This window comes from Pygocentrus nattereri, chromosome 15 (genome assembly GCF_015220715.1).
Source record: "Pygocentrus nattereri isolate fPygNat1 chromosome 15, fPygNat1.pri, whole genome shotgun sequence".
NCBI classification, from domain to species: domain Eukaryota; kingdom Metazoa; phylum Chordata; class Actinopteri; order Characiformes; family Serrasalmidae; genus Pygocentrus; species Pygocentrus nattereri.
In genome coordinates, this window is record NC_051225.1 from 26,414,994 (window position 1) to 26,442,967 (window position 27,974).

Below are 27,974 nucleotides of genomic sequence, written 5' to 3' on the forward strand. Positions count from 1 at the left end.
TTGGATAAACCATAGGACCTCTACAGAAGCTGTGAAGGTTCAGCCTTTTTTATGTGTTGCCAGAAAATCTATGGCTTTGCTATAGATTTTTTTCCCAAATGCTTAGTTTGGTCCACTGAATCACTTGCTCATCATCTAAGACACTTATCCTCCTGAGTCGTGTGGGGTGTTGGAGCCCATCATTGGGTGGAAGGTATGAAACACCCTGGACAAGACGCCAGTCCATCCCAGGGCAGACACATAAATATATACAATCACACACACCTTCACACACACACTTACATCTTGGAGTAATTTAATGTCTCCAACTGGCCTGATTGCATGTCTTTGGAATGGGAGTAAACCAGAGCACCCAGAAGAAATCCATGCAGATATGAGAGAATATGCAAACTCCATCTAGAAAGAACCCCAGTTGCCTGGCTGGGGAATCAAGGCCTGAAGGGTCTGGGTTTCTTTGTCTCTAGTTTGTCACATTTAAGATCAGGCTTCTTTAGCTCATACAAAAAAGGAAAACTCTCAAACATATAGAGGAACAGATACAATGTTTATTAGTCTGTGCTCACTCCATACTTCCCATAATACCCTTAATCCAGGGCAAAAATTTGGAGATCTTGGTGTAGACGTTGGGCAACTTAGGATAGCTGCAGTCTCCATCGTCTGTGAATGAAACGATACCGACTGCCGTACCCTTACACACCAAAGGCCCTCCAGAGTCGCCCTGCAAACAGATGCATACGTTTTGTGTCAGAGCTACATTTCTCTCCACTGTAATTTGTACAGTGCACTGTGGGTGTCCTGTACAAAAATACATACAAGACACTTGAATATACTCTACAAAATGTTTCATACCTGACAGAATCCTCCATGACCTCCTGCACACATCATCCTCGTCACTGAGTAGTTTGTGTGCCAGTATTTATGACATGCTTTTTGGTCTATGATGCTCACATCAACCTCCATAAGACGTGCACTGGGGGCTCCTTTGGACTTTTGTTTGCCCCAGCCTGCAACACTGCAGACTGATTTGGCCTTGATGTCCTTGTCTTTGTTTGTTATGGAAATCCAGTTGACCTTTTTGCTCTTTTTAGCTGTTCTGTTTAGCTGAAGTGAAATTATCTTCATTAGCAATTGTTATTATAATCTTTGGTTGAATCAAATTTTCATTTTAGTGACAAAATACCAATTCTCAGTTTCAAAGTGCTGATGGCAGTTGTGAATGGTTGTGGGTCAGTTTACCATAAAAAAGCCTAATTAATCAGTAGCTGTGATGGAACACTGTATTATAAGGCCTTTATTATATTATTATATTGACCCTACCTAACGGTCATGACAAATTTAACAGACTGGGCAAAAATCAGCTGCCACCCTTTATATATTTAACTTCCAGACACATCAAATATTAAGTTATTAATTTTTTGAAGTCATGAAAAAAGTAGAAAAGGTATCTCAGATAATTGCCTAGAGACCTCAACAACTAAATATAATATTATTTTTTCATAATTTATGTCCACTCTGCCTTTATTACAGCTTCCGTTCTTTTAGGAGACTTTCAGTTTTTCAAAGAAATCTGCAGGGATGCTTTTCCACACCTCCAAAGTTTAGAAGTTAGAGTTGGTTGCATTTTCTGCCATACTATTCAAGTAATGCCAAACAATAACTTTAAGGTCTGGGCTCCATGGTGGTCAGTTCATTGTTCTGAGAACACCAGACCCATAGCACTGAGTGGCCTCTCACAGTGGAAGGATTGCAAGAAACATCTGTGGATGTTTTCAGATCTGAAGTAAGAGTGGAGCTTGTTTTTCTCCTCTCTCTCAGAGATGAAAGCTTTAAGTGCTGTTTATCTGAAGGGGGTGTTTTGATGGTGTACCACACATGTGTAGCTCCAGTCCTTGGGGGCCAAAACACTGCAGGCTTCAGCACACTGCAACATTAGTAAGGCCTTCATGAACTGAAATCTTAGCATTAGATGAGGGTAAATTATCTCCACAGTCATCACTTTGGCCTGGAAGGTCCCCAGTTTGACAAGCCTGGTCTAGCAGGTGTTGCATGGTTGATTAGAGTCCCTGTCGGTATCTTTTAATCATTTTTTTAAACTCCAGTTTTGGAAAATCCCACTTTTTCCGACTTAATTTTTTTCTTTGTTGTTCTTCCTTATGTAAGCAGATGATTTCACGCCTAATCTCCGCAAAAATATCTCCTGAAAAGTGAATACCTGGTTTTGTGTGAAATTAAATAAATAAAAGCTGATCTCTGACTTTGTCACAGTAGTGTAGAAATTATACTCTTTTGTGATATGGAATGTCTGCATTCTGGTGATGTGGCAAAAATGGCCTATTGGGCTGTAAAACCAGCCAATGACAAACACATCTACTGTGAAACTGGCTGACTTTGCAGTAAACTTGCTCTCACCTTAAACATTCACACTTGCCATAAGTGACACATCCACGCTTGATGTATTTCGCGGCTACTGAAGCACTTGTGTCTAAGTGTCTGGTGGTTTACCTGTAGCAGCATGATGTCATTGAACAGAGTACTGGAGTCATACATCGGATGGATGTGATAGAACTTCACTTCCTTTCGATCCGCAGTGGAGACCGTCTTGAGCTCATGAGCACCTATCACAACCGTCAGCTTTTCCTCCCTATTAGAAACAAGTGAATAACAGAGAAGTCTTCATTTTCATTTTTCATCATATCGAGACCACTTGAGCCTCATTTCCTGCATGTTTTTACACCATTTGGAGAAACCAACTGCCCTTTAGACTGGGAATATTTCATGACAAACTGTTTACGAGAAAAGGTCTAAAACTACATAATATATATTTAAATAAGAAATAAGATTTGTTCAGACTATAATATTTTTGCTTTGACATAGTAATTACCCCTATGAAAACAAAATATATGGTTATATATTGTCAGAATAGTGCAATTGGTGTATTCCAAACTGTGTGTAATATATCTAAAATATACTGTATCATATATATATATATATATATATATTATATATATATATATATATATTTTTTTTTTTTTAATGAATGGGTCATTTCAAAAGTAGTCAGACCACTCAGAGACCCCTTGTTTCTCAGAAGGTGCATCATTCTGAATGCAAAGGTGACAGTGGCCTGTCAAATAACTGAGTAAGTGTGAAACTCTTACTAAGAAAGGGGCTTACTGGTTCCAACAGTGCGCAGCCGTCATCACAAAGTGTTCAGACACGAGGAAGCCGCCACAGATGTGCTTTCCTTTTCTTTGAACGGAAACCATGTAGGGTCTTGAGTGTGGTTTAGTCTCCGTGCCATTCACTATGCCTACGTCTACATGAGCTATTTCAAGGAGTGAAAGATGAAAGAAATGCTGTGATTCATTTTTCTCTTAGTAGAAACTTATGTAATGATGACCTATATATATATATAAACGCAAAGGGCAGGTTTACTAAGAGAAGCAATCATTTCTGACAGTCCAGTGGCCAGTTTAGTGGGTTACCTATTAAGAATTTCCACACAACTGAGCATAGCAACTTCATGATAAAAATATGACCATCACAATATGGCCACATGTTTGACTCAGGCAGCCATTTAGCCCCTCTTTGTTTCAAGTTGAAATGTTTTAGGTTGAATTAATGATTTTCTCCATATTTTGACTTAGTAAGCAATTATGACATGCTGAGAAAGCATGTGATTATGTCAACATCATGGCCTTTATTTTGATATTAAAATAAGATATGAATTTGTCAGATATTAAGGAAATGAAGCAATTATGTTTTACTTTCAGTTTTGGAACAAGTTCATTTTTTTGCCGGAGGGATGAACTCAGCTTGAGCTCTAGGCCGACTGCATTTGGAAACCGTGTGATATTGTAAAATCCCTGTTTATAACAGCAAACATGAGATAAACAAATAGCCCTTGTACAGATTATTAAATTAATTAAGTAAAATCATTTGTTCTAAGGACCCTTGAGTTTTATATTATTTTTGAATGATATCTTCTTGCTGCCATTAAAATGGGATGTTTTCGATGAGCTTAGATAGTGGTGGAAGAGAAAAGAGAAAGAAATCATGATTCAATCTTAGACAAAATCTTCAAATCATATGCAAAAAACTATTATGATGTAGAAACAATCAGTATCACATCAATCACCACACAAAGCCAAAAATAAATACATTTCTAGTGTTGGAAAGTGTTTCTTATTTCACTCTTTATGTAATTTTTTAATGCTTTACTGTTGGAGTATAGGGGGTCCAAAGACTCCTGTGGCCAGGGGCCTTCAAGACTATCATCTGTCCCAGCGATTAGAAGTGTTTTGTTCCATTAAAAATAAATAAATGTGTTTGTAAAACTCTCTCTTCCTAATCACAACCATTAATTGCGTAAATTGCAACAGGCATTTTTATTGACAAAATGTTAGTAAATCTGCCCCTTAGATGTCTAAAGAAGCATTGCTTAAAGAGGAATTCTAGCAATTTTTTATGTCCTTCAGTGGTTGAAATGTAAACAAAGTCATTCAGAGGTGCTTTACGCAAAATTTTATAGAGAAACGCACTGCCTACAAATTCTGTACCATGGTACTAATAGGAACCAGGGCTCACCTACACATCTTCTCAGTTTTGTATGTCATTAGGCAACATATCACAGCTATTTAGCATAATAAATTTCTGTGAGGTGTCTTTATTGAACACCTCGGATATCTGGTTCTTATCACTTACTCTAGGGACGGTTCTGACTCAGTAAGTTTCTCTAGAATTGACAGAAGTCATTACTTATGAGGTTTTGATATGACGGCAGTGATATACTGCCTGCAAATATTAATTAATACTGAAATCTTATAGAGAGCAGAAAGTTAATGAGATCAAATGAAGCTCACCAGTTCTGCCCAGGTATGGCAGGAGGGCAGTCAGCAGAAGAAGCGAGACGACAGCCATGGTTCAGCAAAGAAGGAGTGAGTTATCTATAGACAGAAAAAGAACTTTATACGTGACAGGGTGGGCAAAAAGTGCTTACCACAAACACCTCTCATTCTCACATCCTTTAATATGTTGCTCTCACCACAGTCACAGTAATACACTTCTTTTCAGCAGTTCAGTTCTGATGGTCATTGAGAGAGATGATGTAAAAGATATAAAGTATTGTGTACGTTTTTCTTTTTTGGTGGTCTTCCGGGCCTTTTGGTGTTTCTGAGCTCACCAGTGCATTCTCTCTTTTTTAATGCAGTTGGTTTTGCCGCACCTAATGCCTCTGGTGGGTTTGTTTAAAGTTTTCAGTCTAATGGTGGCTGTTTCAGTTGCACTGAAGCTCTTTGGGCTTCAATTTGATTGTTAACAGCAACAAATTATACTTATAATACAAACTACTAGGTCCAATTTAGTCTAATTACTTTTTGAATCACCTTAATTTATGAAAATAGTTGTAATTCTTACATTGTTTACATTATTTGTAAAGCAGAATTCTACAGAGTCCGCTCACATTCATTATTTAATTCTCCGTTAATAATTAAAAACCTCCATTATGCTTGGGCAGACAATACGTAGTACAATACGGGACGTTGTGTAAAACATAAATAAAAACAGAATACGATGATTTGCAAAACCTTTTCAACCCATATCCAATTGAATACACTACAAAGACTACAGGATAAACTTCATTGTGTTTTGCAAATATTCACTCATTTTGAATTTGATGCCATCAACACGTTCCAAAGAAGTTGGGACAGGGGCAACAAAAGACTGGGAAAGTTGAGGAATGCTCAGAAAACAACTGTTTGGAACATTCCACAGGTGAACAGGTTCGTTGGAAACAGGTGAGTGTCATGATTGGGTATAAAGGGAGCATCCATGAAAGGCTCAGTCGTTCACAAGCAAGGATGGGGCGAGGTTCACCACTTTGAGAACAACTGCGTGAGCAAACAGTCCAAAGGTTTAAGAACAACGTTTCTCAATGTGTAATTGCAAGGAATTTAGGGATTTCATCATCTACAGTCCATAATGTCATCAAAAGATTCAGAGAATCTGGAGAAATCTCTGCAAGTAATCAGCAAGGCAGAAAATCAACATTGAATGCCCGTGACCTTCGATACCTCAGGCAGCACTGCATTAAAAACCGTCATCATTCTGTAACAGATATTACCACATGGGCTCAGGAACACTTCAGAAAACCATTGTTAGTGAACACAGTTCGTCACTCCATCTACAAGCGCAAGTTAAAACTCTGCCATGCAAAGTGAAATCCATATATCAACAACACCCAGAAACACCGCCGGCTTCTCTGGGCCCGAGCTCATCTGAGATGGACTGACGCAAAGTGGAAAAGTGTCCTGTGGTCTGATGAGTCCACATTTCAAATTGTTTTTGGAAATCATGGACGTCGTGTCCTCCGGGCCAAAGAGGAAAAGGACTGTCCAGATTGTTATCAGCGTTCAAAAGTTCAAAGTTCAAAAGCCAGCATCTCTGATGGTATGGGTGTGTGTTAGTGCCCATGGCATGGGTAACTTGCACATGTGAATGCATCATTAACGCTGAAAGGTACATACAGGTTTTGGAGCAACATATGCTGCCATCCAAGCAACGTCTTTTTCAGGGACGTCCCTGCTTATTTCAGCAAGACAATGCCAAGCCACACTAGTGCTAGACTGCAGTCCAGACCTGTCTCCCACTGAAAATGTGTGGCGTGTTATGAAGAGCAAAATATGACAACGGAGACCCCGGACAGTTGAGCAACTGAAGTTGTACATCAAGCAAGAATGGGAAAGAATTCCACCTACAAAGCTTCAACAATTAGTGTCCTCAGTTCCCAAACGCTTATTGAATGTTGTTAAAAGGAAAGGTGATGTAACACAGTGGTATGGATGGATGGATGGATGGATGGATGGAATAAAGTTTATCCATTTGGACATTAAATATCTTGTCTTTGTAGTGTATTCAATAGAATATTGGTTGAAAAGGATTTGCAAATCATTCTGTTCTTATTTATGTTTTACACAACGTCCCAACTTCATTGGAATTGGGGTTGTAATAAAAATGGTCAACATCCAACTATGTATAGACCTCACTGGATGTTCCTCGTGCAGCTGGTCTTGGAACCACTGCTCAACGAAAGACTCCTGTTGTGGGCAGACGTTCGGCATGCTCCAACCCAAAAATTCACTTTGCTAATCAGATTTGAGTTCCATATTGTCCTCTTGTTCAGACACCTCCTCTTTTACTTCATTATGTAGTCAGAGTCTTGCCATTTTACAGGGCCTTCTGAGCAGAGGATCTCTTCCTTAACATCATGTGAATTATTTTTTGACCTCAACTCATGAAATTAGAACAAAAAAGCACTTACAGGAAATGAAGGTGTAAACCGTGTGGGTTTGGCGGGATCTTCATCCTGAAGTATCCTCACCATGGTGGCATTAAGGGCTTCTTGGAATTAAATTCTTCTGTTGGGGTTTTTGGGGTTTTACCACTACTTTTTCCAGCTCCCCAAGAAAGACGTGGAGCTTTATGCAGTGCAATGTTACCAGTAACTGAGCTGATGACAGGATTTTGGCTAAAGGCTCACTAAAATTAACATTAGACCTCATTCAAAATCCATAATACACAGAGTGAAACTGAACCGTCTGACCTCCTTGGATCCTTTTATATATATGGTGACGTTTATATACGTCACGTTGACGTTGTAGTATCGTTTACTGGTACATTTTTAACAAAAGAACAAGTATTTTGAAACCTTTATTATTATCATTTTTACTATATGTTTTACTATTTTACTTATTAAGGTTGCTGAATAACTCACTATCTAATAATTGAATAAATGAATCCTTGAAAAACTCATTTCAAAGTATGCTACATATTATGTATTACTATAGTTTATAGTATTGATAAAAACTGATTATATTAATAATATACTTGTATACTAATATATAAAAATATAATGATAAAAATAATAATGAATCCCTTGTTTCAAATTTTTGGTCAATAGTGTTGCACGTGTCATTGTCAGACGTTGATCTACAGTTGACCAAAACATTTCTGGATTTGCTTTTGTGCATTAATTTTTTTTTTTTTACTTTAAAAAATGTTTATAATTTTGATGCAAAATGAACGATCTGACTATATTATAAATGTTTTTGCTTTTTGTTTTGTTTAAGGGATTCTGCACTGGTGAAAATGACTTTATGCAAAACAAAGCTTTATAATCATAATTTACCCACATAAGCTCATAACGGATACAGTCTCTGTATAACATCTTAGGTCCCTACCACACATTCCAGAAAGGGCTCATGGTTGAGATATTATAGGATAAAATCATGTATTTAAAATAATTTGAAAAACTGCAGTTTATCCAGTAGTCAAACTAATTACTGCACACAGAATCAGAAAATGTATCTGTTTATCAAGTGAAACTGAAACAGTGTCTCATACACAGTTTGCATGCATTTTAAAAAGACACACTGAAGGAGTTGGAGGGGTGACACCTCAACTTCAGGGACATACGCAACTGTTTAATTGTATGAAAGTATAACTTTTCAGACATTTTTCTCGTCTCTGATTTAAAGTAAAATGCCTGATAAATTACATTCTAAACCCATTGGGACACAGCTTCAAGGAAGATGTCAGATTTAGCCTGTATTGCTGTGGCCTCTCCACTTCATTCAATATTTCGTCCACCGTGGTCTAAAATGTGTGCAGAAATATTGTGAACAGTGTGATTGTAAACTAAATGTGGAAAACATAGTACGCTTTAATCCAAGGTGTTTGTTCAGCCGAATGGCCAGCTGCATTTTGCTGCTGTCAGAAGAAAACCTTGTATCTCCCTTTTTTATGTTTTTCAGTTTTATTTTACATAATTTGAAAATACCTGTAACCTTTACATTGTACATAAATTTCAGTATGAATGGACTAAAATAACTGACCCAAAATGACTGGGTAATATGTCTGGTTCAACTGACTTACATTAAAAGTAAAGTCAGTTTTTTTCCTTTTTCTGTAAAGTTAGAATTTTGGAGATACAAGGTTTTCTTCCGACAACAGCGATACGTCCTTAATGATGTACCCACAGACTGCAGACAATGATCTGTCACAGAGATTAAGTCTTTTTTTCATTCATTTACTGCTTTTATTTAGTTTTCACCTGTGTGTCATATATGGGCCAGATCTAGACCACAGATTTTAAATGCGGTCACTTTACAGTGTGTGGGCCAGATCTGGACCACAGCTGTTAAACAGTATACGGCCAGAGCTGGACCAGACTCACTTTACAGCGGCCAGAGCTGGGCCACATATTAGTTTTTATTTTATTGCATATGGGCCAGATCTGGACCAGAACGCAACTAAGGACATTCATTTTTGCCAGCTGGACAGTCAGATGAGAAGATTGTTACCAGTTAAAAAGATTAAACTGATTGATCATTATATCCTTGAGTTATTGTAAATGTGAGTCTAATAAAGTTAATTCATTACTAAACACAGGAAAAGAGGGAAAGATCAAAGCTGAAGGAGACTGACAGGACTGAAGGCGCAGATCTGATGGAGGTTAGTGATCAAGAAGAATGTGAGGGATAATTCTATAAGAATTGTGTTGAAATTGATACTGAATTTAATTTAACTGAGAAAATATATTTGTCACCACGACCATTTTATTAAACATACCTACAGAGCAAAATCACACTCTTTCTGATTGTACCAGCTTAGACTGAACTGACCTGCAATCTGTGTGTATATTAAATTTATCCTTTCATCATTTTTCATGGTTGGCAGAGTCAGGCTTTACAGAAGCCACCCAAACACACGTTGGCTTCTTTGGCTTTTTCAATTATCCAGGGCATCGCTGTTGTTCCTTTGTCAAACAAAAATGGGCAAAGTGGAAAAAAAAAACCAAAAAAGCAGAAAATATAGCATCGCATAACATCACTGCTTTTGTCCCACCAATATCTACAGCATTGTTTATGAGATTCTATGAATGCGTAGGAGGATGTTTTGCGATCATTTAACATTTGGGCACATGATGGGCAAAAGGTACAAATATGGTAACTTTTGTTACTCAGCATCATGCAGTGCAAAAGAGGACAAACAGTATGCAGAGAAACAGAAGAGACAACAGCCTGCAGGCCTACAAAGTGCACCTATGTGTAAGTGGTGCTGAACAAATGGACAAATAGTGTAGAAACAAAGGGGTGTACTTAATTAACCTGCGCTAAATTGTTTCATGTGTAATGTGTTCCCTGTAGAGGATGTGATACTTATTTTCACTATAGAAATTCAACACAGCATTTAATTTGCAGGGATGTTCAAACTTTTGCATTAGACTGTACACCAAACGGCCACTTGATAGATAGATAGATAGATAGATAGATAGATAGATAGATAGATAGATGGCTTGAGCATCTCCTACAGCTGTCAAACTCGTTGCTTAGCAACAGCGTCTTAGCAGAGTGATACCATGTTTGGGAAAAACCTGTGATGTTATGGCAAAATAACACAGTTAGAAGGCTTCTGAACCAATCAGCTTGCATTGCCGAGACTAACTGTTGTAGAATATAAAATAGCAGTGCTCTGTTTTTTTGAACACATCGCTGTCATTTTAAGTGTCCTGTAATTTTAAACATCTTAAAAAGGCACAAATGCATGATTGGTGGTATCCACTGTTTAAAAAATTCTGAGTAGCTCAAATTAAAGATGCAAATGAAGTCGTTCAGAGTGGTTTGGTGTGAAATACTGTGAAATAGTTCTAGAGAAGCAGAATTAGGTGTGTTTACAGTATAAAGCCTGAACTTCTCCGGCTGCGTTATCTCCGGCATGAGCCTCCGCCAGCAGTGCTGCATTTTCACCCGGACATTGCTTTTCCGCCTCGCCCGAGATACATTCATCGTAGGTCTAGCCGGATTTTCCGTGTTGAAAATAGTTCTACTGAAATTCCATCATTCTGGTCCACCACCCGTCGCCCTCGCAGGAATACCGGCCGGCGTGTTAACCACAGCGTGCTTGCTAGCTTAGCCAGATCAGCTAATGCTACGGCCGACTACACTACCGTCAACTTCGGCCTCTCACTCACGAACAAGGGACATCTCATTCAAGATCTCCTCACTGAGCGCAAGTTTGACTTTCTCTGTCTAACTGAAACCTGGCAACAACCTAATGACTTCTCACAACTCAGCGACTCTGCTCCACCTGGGTTTGTTTACGTTTGTCAACGCCGTGGAGTAGGTCGCGAAGGAGGTCTCGCGATACTTCACCGCGAGAATTGGAAAGTCCTCCCTGTATCTGTGCCTGCTCTCAGTTCTCTGGAATGTTTAGCATGTGAAGTGCCTGGACCCTCTCCTACCATCATCGCTACAGTCTACCGTCCTCCTAAGCCACATAATGACTTTCTAACTGATTTTGCCTCTCTACTCACTCATTTATCTACACTCTCACCTAACGTAATATTGCTGGGGGATTTCAATATCCACATGGACTGCAGTAATCTCCCTTTGACCAAAGACTTCTCATCCTGCCTGGAGAATTTTGTATTTAATCAATTCATCGATTTTCCTACCCACATAAAAGCACATACACTGGACTTAATTTGTTGTTCCAGTCTCACTCAGTCTAATTGTGCAGCTGATGAAGTTCATGTTACTGATCATTTCCTCCTCTCATTTAACATTACACTATATCTCTCCATAACCAAGCCATCACATCTCATCTCATTTAGGAACATCAAAGACATTGATAAGGATGTCCTCACCTTCAGCCTGGACAATATTCTGAACCTGGACAGCTCATCTTCGCTTGATGAACTTGTTGACCACTATAACAATATTTTAACCTATATTCTCAACTCTCTTGCAGTCTACAGTCTTAGTTAAATATGGTCTTTCCTCTCTGCTCCCCCTCATAACTGCCATTATTCATTCCTCACTCATTAGTGGAATTGTTCCTACACCCTTCAAAACGGCTGCTATCACTCCTATTCTGAAAAAACCTGGCTCAGACCCCAACAATTTTAATAACCTTTGCCCGATTTCTAACCTCCCTTTCATTTCCAAAATACTTGAAAAAGTTATTGCTACTCAAATTAATTCCTACCTATCCCAAAATTGTCTCTATGAACAATTCCAGAAACTGCTCTTCTTAAGATCACTAATGACCTTCTCATGGCAGCTGATTCTGGTTTATTTTCCATTCTCATTCTTCTTGATCTGAGTGCAGCCTTCGACACTATTTCTCATACTATCATCCTTAACAGACTATCTTCCATTGGCATTAATCATATCGCACTCGACTGGTTTCATTCCTATCTCTCAGGCCGCACTCAGTTCATTCAACTCAAATCTTTCAGGTCTCAGTCTTCCCCTGTTTCTTCTGGTGTACCCCAGGGTTCTGTCTTGGGGCCACTACTTTTCATCATTTACCATCTGCCCCTTGGCAATATTTTTCGCTCTTTCGACATCCATTTCCACTGCTATGCAGATGACACCCAGCTCTATCTTTCTAGTAAACTAAGTACTTTGTTCCCGCCCTCTTCCCTTTCCAACTGTTTATCTGAAATAAAATCCTGGTTCACTAATTTCCTTAACAGTGAATCAACTTAACAGTGATAAAACTGAAATTTTGCTTTGTGGTTCCAAATCCACATTATCGAAAGTAGATATTTTCTCTATCCAAATTGACAGTACATTAGTCTCCCCCTCACCTCAGGTTAAGAGCTTGGGTGTCATCTTAGATAACTGTTTATCTTTCCGCTCTCACATTAGTAATATAACACGGTCTGCGTATTTCCATCTGCGTAACATCAATCGTCTACGCCCTTCCCTCACCCCCCCATACTGCATCTATTCTATTCATAGTCTTGTTACATCCCGCATTGACTACTGTAATTCTCTTCTCTTTGGCCTTCTTCATAAATCCCTCCATAAGCTTCAGCTGGTTCAGAATGCAGCTGCCCGAATTATCACTAAAACTCATTCATTCCATCACATTACACCTGTCCTTCAACAGCTCCACTGGCTCCCTGTTAAATATAGGATCGAATACAAAATTCTCCTCCACACATTTAAGGCCATACATAATCTGCCCCCCCCTTATCTGTCAAATCTTCTCCAAATCGCAACTTCTACCCACTCGCTCAGATCCTCCTCTTCCATTCATCTCTCTGTACCTTCTGCTCGTTTGAGTACCATGGGGAGTAGAGCTTTCAGCCGCTCTACTCCCAAACTCTGGAACTCCCTCCCACCTGACATCCGTAACATTGACTCTTTTCCTCTTTTCAAAATCCAGTCTTAAAACTCACCTGTTCAAAATAGCCTACTCTCTCTGTTGATGTTTTTTTTTTTATATATATATATATATATATATATATATATAACCCTACATTTTGTACAGTGTCCGTGAGTGTTGAGAAAGGCGCTTTTACATTCAGTGATTGAACTATACAGAAATTTTAAAAAATTTGTTGGATTCCTCTTTAAGCTTGTAAACTTTTCTCACTGTTCAACCACTAGATGGCAGACAAAATTCATATAGCTGTTGACCTACAATGTCCTACAACTCTTAGCTTATTACTCTTAGAAAAGCCCTACACAGTATTTCAGTACTCATAAAGTCCCGTTTATTTGCATTTTTTGCTGTATCGACAGAAGTCCATCTGTTTCTCTGCATACTTTGTTAGCCCCACTTTTCCCTGTTCTTCTGTGGTCAGGACCCCCATGGACCTTCACAGAGCAGGTACTATTTGGGTGGTGGATCATTCTCAGCACTGCAGTAACACTGATGTGGTGGTGGCGTGTTAGTGTGTGTCGCGCTTGTACGAGTGGATCAGACACAGCAGTGCTGCTGGAGTTTTTAAACACCTCAGTGTCAGTGCTGGACTGAGATCAGCACTGCTGTGTCTGATCTACTCGTACCACCACTGAAGTACAGGGTAAAAGGAGGATTACAAAGTATCAGAGAAACAGATGGACTACAGTCTGTAACTGTAGAACTACAAACTGCACCTATACAGTAAGTGGAGCTGATAAAATGAACAATGAGCATAGAAACAAGGAGGTGGTCATAATGTTATGCCTGACTGGTGTATATGCATGTTAATATAAACAAATGCAACTATTGCTTGTTCCATCTAAAGACAGTACACTGTGCCAAACTGGCACCTGCCAAAAAGAATGAACAACATAGCTTATGCAGAAGAAACTCATACACTGCAATAAAACAACATTTAGTTATGCTATGTAAGGAAAATAATCATATCACATCATTCTACTGTCTTACAAAATTAAGATGTTTTCTTTATTTCACTTTTCTTCCATTTTCATAATTTTGACATTATAAAGTTGATCAGCAGGCGGTCAGGAGGATCTTTGCACTCACTACTCCAGCTCAAAGTCTGCCTACGTGCACAGCCGTTGGCTCATGAGCTGCTGAATGCTGTTGTTTGTTGGCTTTTATGGCATTGTTTCAAAGAACCCATTTCAGTGCCTTGATGTTTAAGAATGTTGGCCAATGTGTACTCAGCAGCGGGCTATGATTTGTGGTCTGTGTGGCGGTTTACTGAAGGATCCTGGAAACTTTATTGAAGCTTACACCCCCTCAGGCATCACAGCCCAAATGTACATTGTTCTCTTTTTGGAATTCATTAAATTTGACCATACTGCTCCAGTAATTTGACTGACATTCATCAATGTCAGTTGAAATCCTGTTAGCTTCTGAAACCAAGCCCTTGTATGATTGTCGGCAACTGCGTAACATTGTTTGCAGTAGATTAATTAATGACTTTCATTAATTCAGCTTTCTGAGTCACCCCTATACAAAGAGTCCGTTCTTATATATTTCTTCTTAAAACCCACTTAAGCAGTGTTCAAAATTCAAACATTAAGCAATGTTTTTCTAATTTGTTCTTGGGTAAGAACAGAATCTACACTCACTCAAGGGCACAAGGGTGTGAACAACTCCCTCGTGTGGGGATTGGTTTAAGAACACGTCCTAGATCTGATGTAGACTTTTTCTTAGGACCTTTCTCAAGAGAACGTTTAAGAAAAGATTTAGGAAGGTATTGATGAACGAGGCCCAAACAGCTGCCTTATCTTGAAACCTTCATCCTACAGTATAGAGTAAGGTCAGTAAGAACACAGTGAGGTTTCTTTCTGCTGGTCTTAACTAGCTTTTACCTAATCAACCATAGACAGTTTGCTAGCTCTTTTTTGCCTGAACTAATGATCCAGCACACAGCTGGTCGAGAAAACCTTTTGGTGATGTGTTAAATTGTAATTTACGGGGTGCTACTTGTTTCATTGGTGCCAGCTACATGGAAGCAATACTCTTTAAATAATGCATTTGTATAGAGATTATGAATACGTATTCTAAACAATACACATCATAAGTACACCAGCTACCACATGTAACGGAATACATCAGATGTAATCAGCAATAATCTTGAAGCATGATGCTGTCATATATGTAGCAAGCTAGAACACCATGAAACACAATGTATCCTTACTACTAAACCACATACACTTTAAAAATGTTTGAATATGAACTATAATAAGTTATAGGACTGCCTTAAAAATGGTAAGTTTATTAAATAAGTAGTTACAATAGTAAGTTAACAGAACAAGAACAAGCTCTGTCAGCTTATAAAAAGTTCAGTTAATTCAAGATGTTAAAGCATCCCGGTAACCTTTTAAAGTCAAAACATGGTTTTAGTGTAATTTCGATTTTTGAACAAATGTAAGTTCATGTAAATACATGCAAATGGCTGGTAAGCAAGCCCCACATCAACACCTTTCATTTCTGCTGTGTTTTTTGTTCTGTTAAGCAATGTTAATTTAGCAATTACCAAACAAACAACGGAATGGACAAAATTGAATATTTAATGTGTCCACCATTCGCCTTTATTACAGTTTTCAGTTTTCAAGAAATTTGTGGACATGGCCTTATCACACCTAGAAGACTCCTGACCTCAGCTGGGAGTGAGCTGTTCCACGCCTTACCGGACAGAGTCAGGGATTGTGGCATGTGGGAACTTACTTGGTGGAAGATGCTTGGCATGGCACCCTCTGCCTTGAAATATCCCCCTGAGCAGCAGATTCTCCACCTTGGAGAAGCTTGAGGGCACCCATATACATTGATCCCTTGCTCCCCTCTCACTTCCAGTAATTTCAGTTCAGTTCCATGCAGAGAGTTGCAGAGGTCATGCTGGATGGAGATTGGGTGCTCTTCTCTAGCAGTTCCTGAGAGGTGCCTGCACTCACCACCACTGCAGGCTTCCTCAGTGTGGCCTTCATGCTAGTCCATGCCACTGGCCGCCAATGCACGGCCTTCTTGCCAGACTTCTTGCCGACATGTGGCATTCACGCCATTCATGGTGTTCACATTTTAGCTGCTTATTAAACCATCCTTTTATAGGAATGACAGATTTCACCCCAGCAGGCTTGGCTTACAGATTTTAAGTCATAATGTGTTTTACTCTGTTCTTAACCAGATATGACTTCCTGAACTCAGCTACTTCTGTAATCATTAGCACGTAGCCTCTTAAACTCCTTTGAACCACCGGTGGTTCCAAAACACACTTCGTTTTATTCTTCATAACTTTCATATTTTATAAGATACATTCAGAAGGTGGGTGACATATGAGGCTGTAACAGTCAAATAGATGGTGGTCATTTTAAACCCTAATAATAAAATAAGCTGAACTCACTAATTTTTTTTTATCTGAAAGTTGACCCATTCTGGTCTATAAACTATAAACCGATGGCATCTCTTCAGTGATCTGCTCAGGAAAAATTATTTGTCTAAAATAACACAAATAGCATCTAAGATTTTTGGCTTTCAGCAGTAAACTGGAAGCATATGGCAATATGTGTAGATCATAAAACACATTTTCTGTTCATCTGAGAGGAGCTTTTACAAAATAAATAAATAAAATAACAATTTGCATATATTTCATGCAGTTACAGAATAATTTGCTGCCAATTTGGTCACGTAAATTCAGATAGACAAACCAAAATAAACCATGGAGATAATATCAGCCACTCGAACATGGAAAAGCAGAAAGGTAACTTTTTTTATTAACCCAGCTAATCTCATCAGCATTAAGCCATTACAGACCCAGAAACCTATGCTTGAAACAAAATGATTAACACATCCTATTAGTTTCAAACACAGAAAAGGCATGGGCATCATTCACTTAAACATTAGGAGCTTTCTTCAGCATGATAACCTGGATAATCTGAAAATGTTGATTTTACAAGCCAGTCCAGATGTTGTAGTTCTGACTGAATCCTGGTTCAAACAACAACTCAGAAGAAGCCCTACCTGGTTATAATCTATATAGAGTTGATAGAACAGGAAGGGGTAGCAGAGTGGGTATTCACATCAAATCTGTCATTTAAGAAAAAGCTCTTAAACTCATTATCCAAAGGAAAATGTTCTGAATTTTTAGCCCTAAACGTGTGTGCAGGTAACAGAAACAGATTTGTGGTAGCTATAAATCTGTAGGTCTCTTTCCTCACCCTCTCACACTGTATATAATTTAGCTGAACTTTATATACATCAGCTCAGAAATGCTGATCTTAATTCATTTTAATCTGAATTGGTTGAATAATGCATCCGATCACTTGAAGGAAGTGTGGCAATCTCTCTCTCTAGTGACTAATTACAGAACATATATGACCACACTTACATGACCCCACCAAGTCATCACTAATAGACCTAATGTTGTCTAACAGACCTGACAAAATGACTTCTGTAGGTATATTTGACCCTGGTTTTAGTGACTACAGCATGGATGCATTAGAAATACAAGCCAGTACAAGCCAATGAAGTCAGACTCTCGGATGGTGGTTAGAAGAAATTTTAAATGTTTTAGTGACCAAGACCTCTTAAATGACCTGGTGTTCAGTGGCATCCACCACACTTATGAAATCCCAGATATCGATTTATCACTAGACCATTTTAGCCGAACTTTCCAGGTGGTGGTAAACAAGCATGTCTCATGTAAAATGTTAGAATCCGAGATCAAATCCCTGGTTCAGCTCTCAAATATCTCAATGCAAGAAATAAAGCATGAGCCTTCATGAGTAAAAATGATGACAGAGCCTTCAGATATTTACAAATTCAGCTTTGAAACAGAGAAAATTATTTTCATAATACTAATAGAGAAGCACCGCTCAATGAAATTGATACACCCCTTGCTGTAAGACATTGTGTCTTTACAATTCACCCTTGCATAGTAGCTTAAGCCCTTAACAGCATGGATAGCTGAGGCCATTCACAGTAAAAAAGCACAGCTTGGATCAGTTTGGATGCCCTTTTTCTGAGGCTTTAGAAAAACATTACATATATATTTTAATTGATCTATTTTATCAAGCAGAATTTCCAGTATCTGGAAAACAGCACATGCAATTCCACTTCCAACTTCCCAAAGGAGGTGATGCCTCAGGTCTTAAGACCTATAGTGTCTTATATACAATCTCAAAATTGTCATGGTTAGCCAAGATCTTAGAAACTTTAGTGAACAATCAACTTAAGCATTTCTCCATGGAAATACAGTCTTGTCATGCTACCAATCTGGTTTTAGAGAAAATCTTAGCACGGTCTCTGCAGCTGCTCTCATTTTAAATGCAGAAACTTTGTGCAGTCATTTTCATTGATCTCTCTAAAGATCGCCTTTTCTACAATTAATTATTCCCTATTTTAAAAAGTCTACAAAGTATTGATTTTGACCACAGGGCTAACAACTGGATTAGAAATGATCTCACTGATAGACAGCAATGTGTGGCCCTGAGATGAAGTAAATCAGAGCTATTACTGGGAACTAAGGGGGTCCCTCAAGGTTTGATCGCCGGACCAATTTTATTTGATATTTATATTAATGAACATTGCCACCCATAATTGTCAATTGTAAAGTACATTTATATGCCAATGACATCATCCTGTAACCTACAGTTGCTTTTTTAGAATTATAAACTAGAATTAAAAGTAGATATAAACTAAAGTTATGCTGTTTTCCAGAGCCTCTAAATTTGATTTGAACACTTTTGAAAAGATGACCTTGAAGGGATCTGACATTCAAAGAAGTAGTGTGTACAAATACCTTGGCATATGGTTACACTTCAGATGCAAATACTATGCAAATACAAGCTTGCATGTAAACTGAGGCAAAAAACTCGGCTTTCTGTATTGAAACAAAGTACTGTTCCCAGTGCACAAAAAAGAATGTTGAAGCAACACCATTGATGGTCCTGCTGTGATAAACAGATATGCATCCACAACCACTCTGAAATCTTCCAACTCTGCTTTGATTCATTATCGGTGACCCCTACAATACCCATCATTGTATACTGTATGAAAAGGATGGCTGGTCATCTCTGGTTGTGCATCGGGAGACACATTGGCTTGTTGATCTATAAAGTGCTTACTGGCCATATGCCACCGCATATCACAGAAAAGCTCAGTGTAAATAGTGCAGTTTATCAGATTCGTTCCAGTGAAAGGACAACCCCTAAGGTGCTGAGAGTGTTTGCTGACCTAGGAAAACCTGCGTTTCGCTACGGTGCATCAGTGAGCTGGAATTCATTAAAGGAATCTCTAAAACTTCACACGCTGGTGTCCCCTGAACTTTTTAAACTCTTAACCTCTAGCCACCTCCACACAGCCTGCAACTGTTTCATTTAATTTTAGTTAACTTTTAAATATGGTTTTGGTGTATTGTAGTTATTGGGTCACTTTTATTATTATTTTATTTATTTTATTATCAACATTTACTTCTTAGCTAGTGCCAAGTTTTTGTTTCACACCTTCTACTCCTACTTACTTCACTAGCTTTGATCTGTTTAGATCTGTTTTTACAATCCATTTTTTCCCATCCCTGATTTCTGTATGGGCTTGGCTACCTTGTAAATGAGGGTCTCCCTCAATGTGCTTAGAGTTTACATAAAGGCTGATAGATTAAAATGACTTACAATATTGTACGTAGGTATAAAAGTGCCATGGTTCATATAACATTCACTTAATATAGATTTATAGTAACCTCACATTACAGTCTTCTCTTTAACCTTATAGCCACTGGCTCATGTCAGAGAGCCAAAGCGTGTCAGAGAGTCAAAGCAACAACACTTCACCTTCTGGCACAGCCCTGATTTGTATGCATTTGTTTTCTCTTATTTGAATGACAGTTGTTTTTTTTCTTTGTTCTTTTTGCAGGTGTAGGTAGTGCCAAAATGAACACAGACAAACTAACATATAGGGAAAACTCTGTGTTCACATCTGAACCTCGGCAGTAATCCATTACTTGGATTATACAGGGTATCCCAAAAAATTTGACGTCATTTTGTAGTCTAATAACAGAGCCAGTTCTCCGGTTGAAGATGGTGTGCAGTGTGCATTTTCCAAAAATTCAATAAAAATGCACCTATTGGAAAGCAGATTTGGACATGGCCCAAAAAACTCAAAGAGGCAGGCTGTCCGTGCAGGGCAAAAGGATCTGGACGACCACCAGTATCGGACGAAATTGTCAATCAGGTTCGAGAAACATTTGTGTGAAGCCCCAGAAAGTCTGGAAGAAGAGCATCTCTGGAAACCTGTGTTTGGCACAAACTAGACCACCAACTAGATGTGTGTCATGTCACAGGCGGTGTGCATATTTAACATTTGTGAAGCTGTGGAACCGGATATAAAATATACATTGCTCTGAATTTCTTGTTTGAATTTTGCTAAATAAATCTTGCATTGTTCAACATGAAGCCTATTTAATTTCATTTGCCTCGGACATGTAGTTCCTCAGATATTCACATCTCAAATGATGTCTTTTTTTTTGGGACACCCTGTACAAAGACACTTTCTTGTTGACAACTTGGATCATATAAAGAAACTTTAAACAAAGCATTTACAAAACCCTAAGTCTGTATTTCACATTTATAAATATACCAATTCTGCTTTTCAAAAGCATATAAAAGTTCTTTATAATTAGTATTTGTAAACAACATTTCACATTTAGATCTGTAAGATCTTCATTTAAAGCCTCAAGAAATACTTTCTTGCCATTTGTCTTTTCTATAAGCAGGAACTCAAGTTCACTCACTGTACTTTAGACTGAATGTTGTCCTCATTTGTAACACATCTCTATTTTATAGGAGGCATCCAATTAAGATATGTTATTGTTATTTTTCTTCCACTGCTAACAAGGTGGTTCTGGTTTCTTAAGGTCTTTCCAATAGTTCACTTGTTCTTGTAGGTTATTGGTCGTTGTAGCAATGAGTTTTGAATATTGACAGCGATGGTAAGGAACAGGAAAGACATGGAACAGGTTGGAGTCTGACTGACTGGTGTACGGTATTCCCAGGTACTTCATGATCAATCCTAAATTCACATCTTCAATATAGACAGCTTTGACGTGCTTGGATCCTTCAACAAGCTTTTCTGCTATATCTAAGGAAAGGACGTAGCCTAAGCCAAGAGCATAGGGTGGATAGTAGTCTTCCTGGTAAACTTCTCTTGGAAAATACCATTTGGAATTAGGGTCTCGGAGCACTAAAGCATCTATGGCTACAAGCCCCGTCATGTAGTTCTGCCTGGGGGCATTGAGAAGCATGTTGACTAAACTGTTCGTGTTCAGAAACATATCAGAGTCGATCTTCATGGCGTAGGAGGCCTTTTGGCAGTGAGATGCTAGCCATTCCATAATGATCATGGTTTTGATGGTAAGGTTTTTGTAGCTGTCCAAAAAATCACTCTGCACAATATCATGGTATTCCTCGCTCTCTTGCAACACCTTCTGCTGTTGCTCCTCCCTACCTTCAGGGCTGGGCAGACCAAGCATGAAAAAAAGACTGATCACCTTATCCATGACCATCTTCTCGGACCCCCAGGTGCTGCGGACTGCATCACGGGCCTCCCTGTTGCTTGGAGCCACAGGTACCATCAGAACCAGGAAAGGATTTTCTTTCTGACACCTTTCTGGTTCATTTAAAATGTAATGGTAGTTACAAGGATAAGCCACATGATATGGTGTCTCAGCCTTGCACTGTTCTACAAGGGATCCAGTTTGTGAGAAAGGTGTATCTTTCACTTGGACAGAGGCAGAATTAGCCCTCGAGATAAATAAGTTTGCAGCCGAGGCTGCTCTTGAATAGGTTTTGTTGTATGTTGTATGTATTGTTGTCCAGATATCTGAGACTTCTGAGAAGCACACATTGTAATAGATCAGGAGGGACAAGATGAGTAAAACAAAGAAGACAGCACGGAAGTGATAACGTCGGCGCTCAGGTACCACTGGCTGAAGGTCCGGACTGAAAACAGAATATAGGATACAGGCGAGAATGAATCCACTCTGTTGTAACAATCAATGCATAATAATTAATAAGAAACTAGAATTAGAGTTCAGTACTTAAAATGTATTAACCCTCCTGTTATGTTCATTTGTCAGGAACAGCCATGGTGTTCCCGGGTCAATTTGACCCGGTACATGTTTAATTACCCAAAAGATGTCTGAAACCAAAAAAATCCTAACAAGCAGTGTGAATATTTAATTACTAACTCCATTACTAATTATTCTACCAATATTTAGTGCAATGGTGTTCTTTACCTGTAACAGGTAATGGTTCAATTAGGATAATTCACTCGTTTTTCATTTTAAAAAATGCATGTTCAAACTTTTTTTAATGTTTCACTACTTTATTACTTTTGAAATGCCAACATAAAAAACACAATAGTTTTACATGCATGCACTATGAACCAGAAATGTACTACTATCTACACAGCACACGAGTGACATGTCATCACACTGTGCTTTGTGCAAATGAATTTTGCACATTTCACACAGGTCATGTTTGTCTTGACATCGTCAGATGGCCTGCAGACCTGGCACCAGCCTTTCATCCACTGTGATATTAGGGCTTGGGTTGTAGAGTAGTGGACGTTGCTCTACCCACTTGTCCCACACTGTCCTAATAGCTGCCAGCTTGTCTCTCTGGTCTATCAGCCCTTGTCTCTCGATTATCAAATCGAATTACTCTGGAGAAAATATGAAAAGTCTCCATAGACATTGTGGCTCGAAATATAGCCCTGCCTGTCTCTGCATCCCACAGACCGGCTGTCAATTCATCTTTCAACTTATAGACCCCCTCCTTCCACTTCTCCCCCAAAACACGCCTCCCTTCTAGATTTGCCATTTCCAGAATGATTTTTTTGTATTGAATCTGGCATGACCAGCTCAAAGGCTGACTTGATGTCAGTCACACAACTCAGTGCCATCCTAGTGGGCCCTGGCACTGTCTTTATTATGTTTTCTGCAGACAGTTTTGCCTGACGCACATTTGGGGATGAAGACCACTGTATTTCACCATTTTTTTGACACGTATGTCTTGCTTGGAGGAATAGGAATAACAATTCCCTCATCTGGTTCAAAATCAGAATCATCAGAATCAGAATTTAGCTCAAGATAGTCATCGTCTTCAGACACATCCTCCTCTGTTTCACTGTCATGATCAATGATGACTTCCGGAGCCTCCTGGACTGTCATCCTTTTGCTTCAGCTGCTCATTTTGTAAAGGTCTGGTCTGCTTGACAGAGTGTAATGTTGGGTGTACTCCCATGCAGAGGATTTTATATTTTGCCCCTCCCCTGTTTAGTGTCCACTGAATGTGGGTGTAGTTTACCCACGAGAACATAAATGGTTTCTATAAGGTAAAAGTCATAACATCTGCACCTCTGTGTGTGTGTGTGTGTGTGTGATTGGGGTGAAATATGTCTCACAGTTGCAAAGAAAGAAATACTCTGACATTTTTGACACCCTATTACCTCCAGTTTGACTGCTGGGTCATATTGACCCGAACAGTATCTATGTGATATAAACATGCAGGGGGTGGTTACAAATATGTGAGATGAACCATTTTCATATTATATGTTGATTACACAATTTAAGGCAAGCAGAAGAAGTTTGATGCTGAAAAAATACTTTTAACTATTTTTCCTAGATCTTCAAACCTTGAAACGGGTCAATTTGACCCGTAACATAATAGGAGGGTTAATGCCCTACTCAGCAGCACAGCTCTACAATAAACACTATCTGACTCAGCTCAGTGCACTGATACCAATCTAGAATACACTTTATAACCAATTATGACTAAAGAAAACAAGCATTCACAATATAGGTATGAACTGAAGTAATGCTAGTTAAAAACAGGTGATCTAACTATATACATGGTACCTTATTTCTCCACTTTTGCTGGTGTCCTCCACCATGTTTCTGTCGTGTCTGCAGGGCAGGAACGTTCGTATCTTCTTTCACGCCTCTGTTCCTCAAACTAACATTTGCACATGGGGCAGATAATAAACGGAGATCCAATCAGACCTAGAGGTGGACGTGTTTCCCTCTTACCTCATTTGCCGACACCTCATAGGTGTGCTTCCAGCTCTTTCCTATATTCCTTTTGTGCGCTGAGAGAAGGAGGGGGCAAACAAAAGTGACAGATTTGATTGGTTGACTGCTTTCCCGGAGTCAAACACCTGGCAAAAGAGAGGTGGAAAAAAAAGATTGATGCGCTCCATAGGTTACAGGTACATACATGCAAAGCAGACTTAATTGTGCCGAGTCTCAGGTAACCATGGCACAAACTCTAGAGACCGAGGTTATTTTTTTGCCATATGTAGCTATAGTTACAGCTACAGGGGTTTTGAAAAGGCCCAAGCAATAAGGAAAGGTTTATATTTTGTTTTTCATTTTATTTATTTATGTATTATCTATATGGCCTTCCCAAAGGTCAACAGTAGTCATAATAACTAAGATTATGTTCCCCAAAACAGCTAAGGGGATTCTTTTCATATTCACTGAATGCTGAGGTAACTTGATACAGATAACTGAAAAAGTCAAACAAAGGCTGGAACAGATGAGATTATTAAGTAGAGTAGATAAGCCATTCAGCTGGAGAGCTACTGGGTAGACTTTGACCAGGGGGATTGGCCAGCACTATAAAATGATCCCTCACCCACACCCTTAACACACATGATCAGTACAGAGCGTTGTAATATGATGCACAGGCTCCGAAGAGTTTAACTGGACACTCCTAAATTCTTTTGTTTCATTAAGGCGATTATTTCACTACTTTAAAGAATGTTGTGACTGTATAAAAGGAACAATATCAACATATCAAGAAATGTTATTGCTAAGGGATAATATTACCAATATTGGAATATTATTAGCACTGAAAGAATATTATTGGCACTGAACAATAAATAACATAATTCAAGCAACATGACTAGAAAAACCCAAATTTATTTACATTTTTGTAGACTTTTCTTGCATAGACACCCAAGTTTAGTTGGATGCTTAAAGTTTTCAGATAATCCCACTAGAGAGCAAGTTTAGGAATGTGCTGCTTAAATGTTTGTGTAGCACAACATATGCTACTCCGGGCTCAAGGAGAATGCTGGAGGCAGGGTTCATGTTTACTGCAGCCATATTTTATTCACCAACCAGACATACAAGGCAAACAAAACCAGTGAAAACAAAACCTACACTAGCCACTTTTCAGCAGCTTCAGACAGACTTTTTAGTCCTACTTCAGTCCTCCTCACTAAGCTTTTCAGCTCTTCAGGCTCTGTCCCTCTTTTTAAAAGGTGCTCATGCTGCCAGCCAGATCAGCTTCAGCTGACTCTCATTAAGGACAGCACCTGAGCCCAGAGCCCAGATGCAAGGAGATCCCTTACAGCTGGGGGCCTCCTTGTCACCGCCCCCATCTCGCAGCTCATCCTCCTGGGTCAAATGTGAGGTGTAGTGAAGCCAGAGAGCTTGTAGAGAGGAGAATTACCACCCTGCAATGGTTTCTGGTTTTCTAAAACGCTAGAGGGTGCTCCCGAGTGAGTCCAAAATGAATGGGTTGATATGGAGCATTTAAGGAAAATCATAGTTTATAGATGCTTTATAGATGCTTAAACATTTTAAATGTAAAAGAATGCAATAATTTCTCGAACACAGAAGAGCATAAAACATTTTAACACCACTGTTATATTTTTAAGGGCTTTTAAAAATGAGTTAAAGCAGTTTAAACTGGCGCCTCATGTATATCCATGACGTCAGTGTGCGTGAAAAGCCAATGAACTGCTCCACTTGCCAATCAACTGTCAATCACACACTACCAGTAATGGACGGGGCACTCGTCATTCGTTACTTGCTCTTGCCTCTCTGGTGCCTGGCACCATCATCCTCCTCCTACCACCATTGCTTGCGTCCCTTGGCGGAGCTCGGGCTTTGCGCTCCGTCCCCCACCCACTCGCTGCTCTCTCCCCGCCATCCTCAGGGGTTCATCACCGCTCAATGTTCAAGCCCAGCTGCTGGACAGGGCCTGGGTGGCAGGCGCACGCCACACTTTGTAAAGATACAAAGTCCTCAGGCTAAGATTAGCGACTGTAACGGTAACAGCCCCAGTGGATAACACGAACACGCATTTCATTTTCCCCTTAGATTTCCTTATGCCAATCTATTGATTCTGCGTAAAATAGGGCACTGATCTCAAGTGGCCTCCTTCACCTTCTTATTATGAAATGTTGTTATGCTGAGTTGTTGAAAATGATTTTTTCCTACTTGATTGCTATGAGTTATGAAATTCACTTGAGTACAGCAAAAATGATGCATACTTAAAAGGGGAATCCCAAAATGTTTTCAAAATTTCTGGATAATTATATTGTTAGGATGTAAACAAAGTTGTTCAGAGTGGTCTGATGTGAAATGTGGCATGCCTAGACAGAGTTGTTCACAGTGGTGGTCATAGGAACCAGACATCTGAAGGGTTTACTTGAAGCTGTTACATGAAATTGTTACAGATTCACTGCCTGATGCCTGAAACATGGTTTTGGTGGAGAGGTGCATGCAGGGCATTTAAAGGTAAATTGGAACCCAAATAAGTCTTAGTTTTCTAATTTTACATCACATATCATTTAGAAGAGACAAGTATGTTTAGTGGTCATTTTGGACACTACATAAAATATTTTTGTAATGGATAATTTATCCACAATGCGCTCTTTTACATCAAACCACTCAGAATGACTACATCTCAGTCATTGAACTACACAGAAAAGTTTCAGTTCCCTTTAAGCCACCATTACTATCTGCATAATGTCTTACCATTAATAACAAAACCATCATCATCCCTGTGCCGAAGAAGTCTCCAGTGTCCTGCCTCAATGACTCCTTGCACTCACTCCCTTCATCATGCAGTGCTTCGTGGGACTTGTCATGAGGCACATTAAAGACCAGCTTCCTCCTTCACTGGACCCACTGCAGTTTGCATATCACCCCAACCGCTCAACCGCTCTATCTCCACCACACTCGATCTGGCTCTCACCCACCTAGACAATAAAGACACCTACATCAGAATGCTGTTCATAGACTTCAGTTCAGCGTTTAACACCATCATTCCTCAGCAGCTTATTGGAAAACTGAGCCTGCTGGGCTTGAACACTTCCCTCTGTAACTAGATCCTGAATTTCATATCTGAGAGACCACAGTTAGTCAGGATAGGAAATAGCATCTCCAGCACCACCACACTGAGCACTGGTGTCCCTCAGGGCTGTGTGCTCAGTCCACTGCTGTTCATTCTACTGACTTACGACTGTACTGCAAAGTACAGCTCAAATCACATCATCAAGTTTGCTGATAACACGACTGTGGTGGGTCTGATCAGCAAGAACGATGAGTCAGTGTACAGAGAGGAGCAGCGGCTAACGGACTGGTGTGGAGCCAACAACCTGTCTCTGAATGTAGACAAAACTAAGGAGATGGTTGTTGACTTCCAAGGAGTGTGAGGTGACCACCCCCCACTGAACATCACTGGCTCTGCTGTGGAAATCGTCAGGAGCACCAAGTTCCTCAGTGTGCACAGAGAACCTCACCTGGTCCCTCGACACCAACTCCATAGCCAAGAGAGCCCAGCAGCGCCTCTAATTCCTGTGGAGACTTTAGAAGGCTCATCTCCCCCCTCCCATCCTCACCATGTTCTACATGTGGACTGTGGAGAGCATCCTGA

The 27,974-nt window shown here is 39.4% G+C and overlaps 2 protein-coding genes across 4 annotated transcripts; both read right to left on the reverse strand.

Moving 5' to 3' along the window:
* Positions 1–525: 525 nt before the first annotated feature.
* Positions 526–11,164, reverse strand: LOC108435912 (mast cell protease 4-like). Of its 2 annotated transcripts, XM_017712051.2 has the most exons (6): positions 10,734–11,164; positions 4,863–4,946; positions 3,175–3,325; positions 2,503–2,641; positions 850–1,101; positions 526–718 (listed from the first exon to the last, which is right to left on the reverse strand). In XM_017712051.2, exons 2-6 carry the CDS (start codon positions 4,918–4,920, stop codon positions 560–562), a joined length of 759 nt encoding a protein of 252 aa, XP_017567540.1. In that variant the 5' UTR covers positions 4,921–4,946; positions 10,734–11,164; the 3' UTR covers positions 526–559. The 2 variants fall into 2 exon arrangements, with proteins under 2 accessions (XP_017567540.1, XP_017567539.1); XM_017712050.2 differs by lacking the exon at positions 10,734–11,164 and having other exon boundaries at positions 4,863–5,606.
* A 5,835-nt stretch (positions 11,165–16,999) lies between these two features.
* LOC108435911 (beta-1,3-galactosyltransferase 1) lies at positions 17,000–27,211 on the reverse strand. Of its 2 annotated transcripts, none has more exons than XM_037545315.1 (3): positions 27,074–27,211; positions 24,332–24,459; positions 17,000–22,241 (listed from the first exon to the last, which is right to left on the reverse strand). In XM_037545315.1, the coding sequence occupies exons 2-3, from the start codon at positions 24,349–24,351 to the stop codon at positions 21,131–21,133; spliced, it is 1,131 nt and encodes a 376-aa protein (XP_037401212.1). In that variant the 5' UTR covers positions 24,352–24,459; positions 27,074–27,211; the 3' UTR covers positions 17,000–21,130. The 2 variants fall into 2 exon arrangements, with proteins under 2 accessions (XP_037401212.1, XP_017567538.1); XM_017712049.2 differs by having other exon boundaries at positions 24,161–24,459.
* Positions 27,212–27,974: the final 763 nt, after the last annotated feature.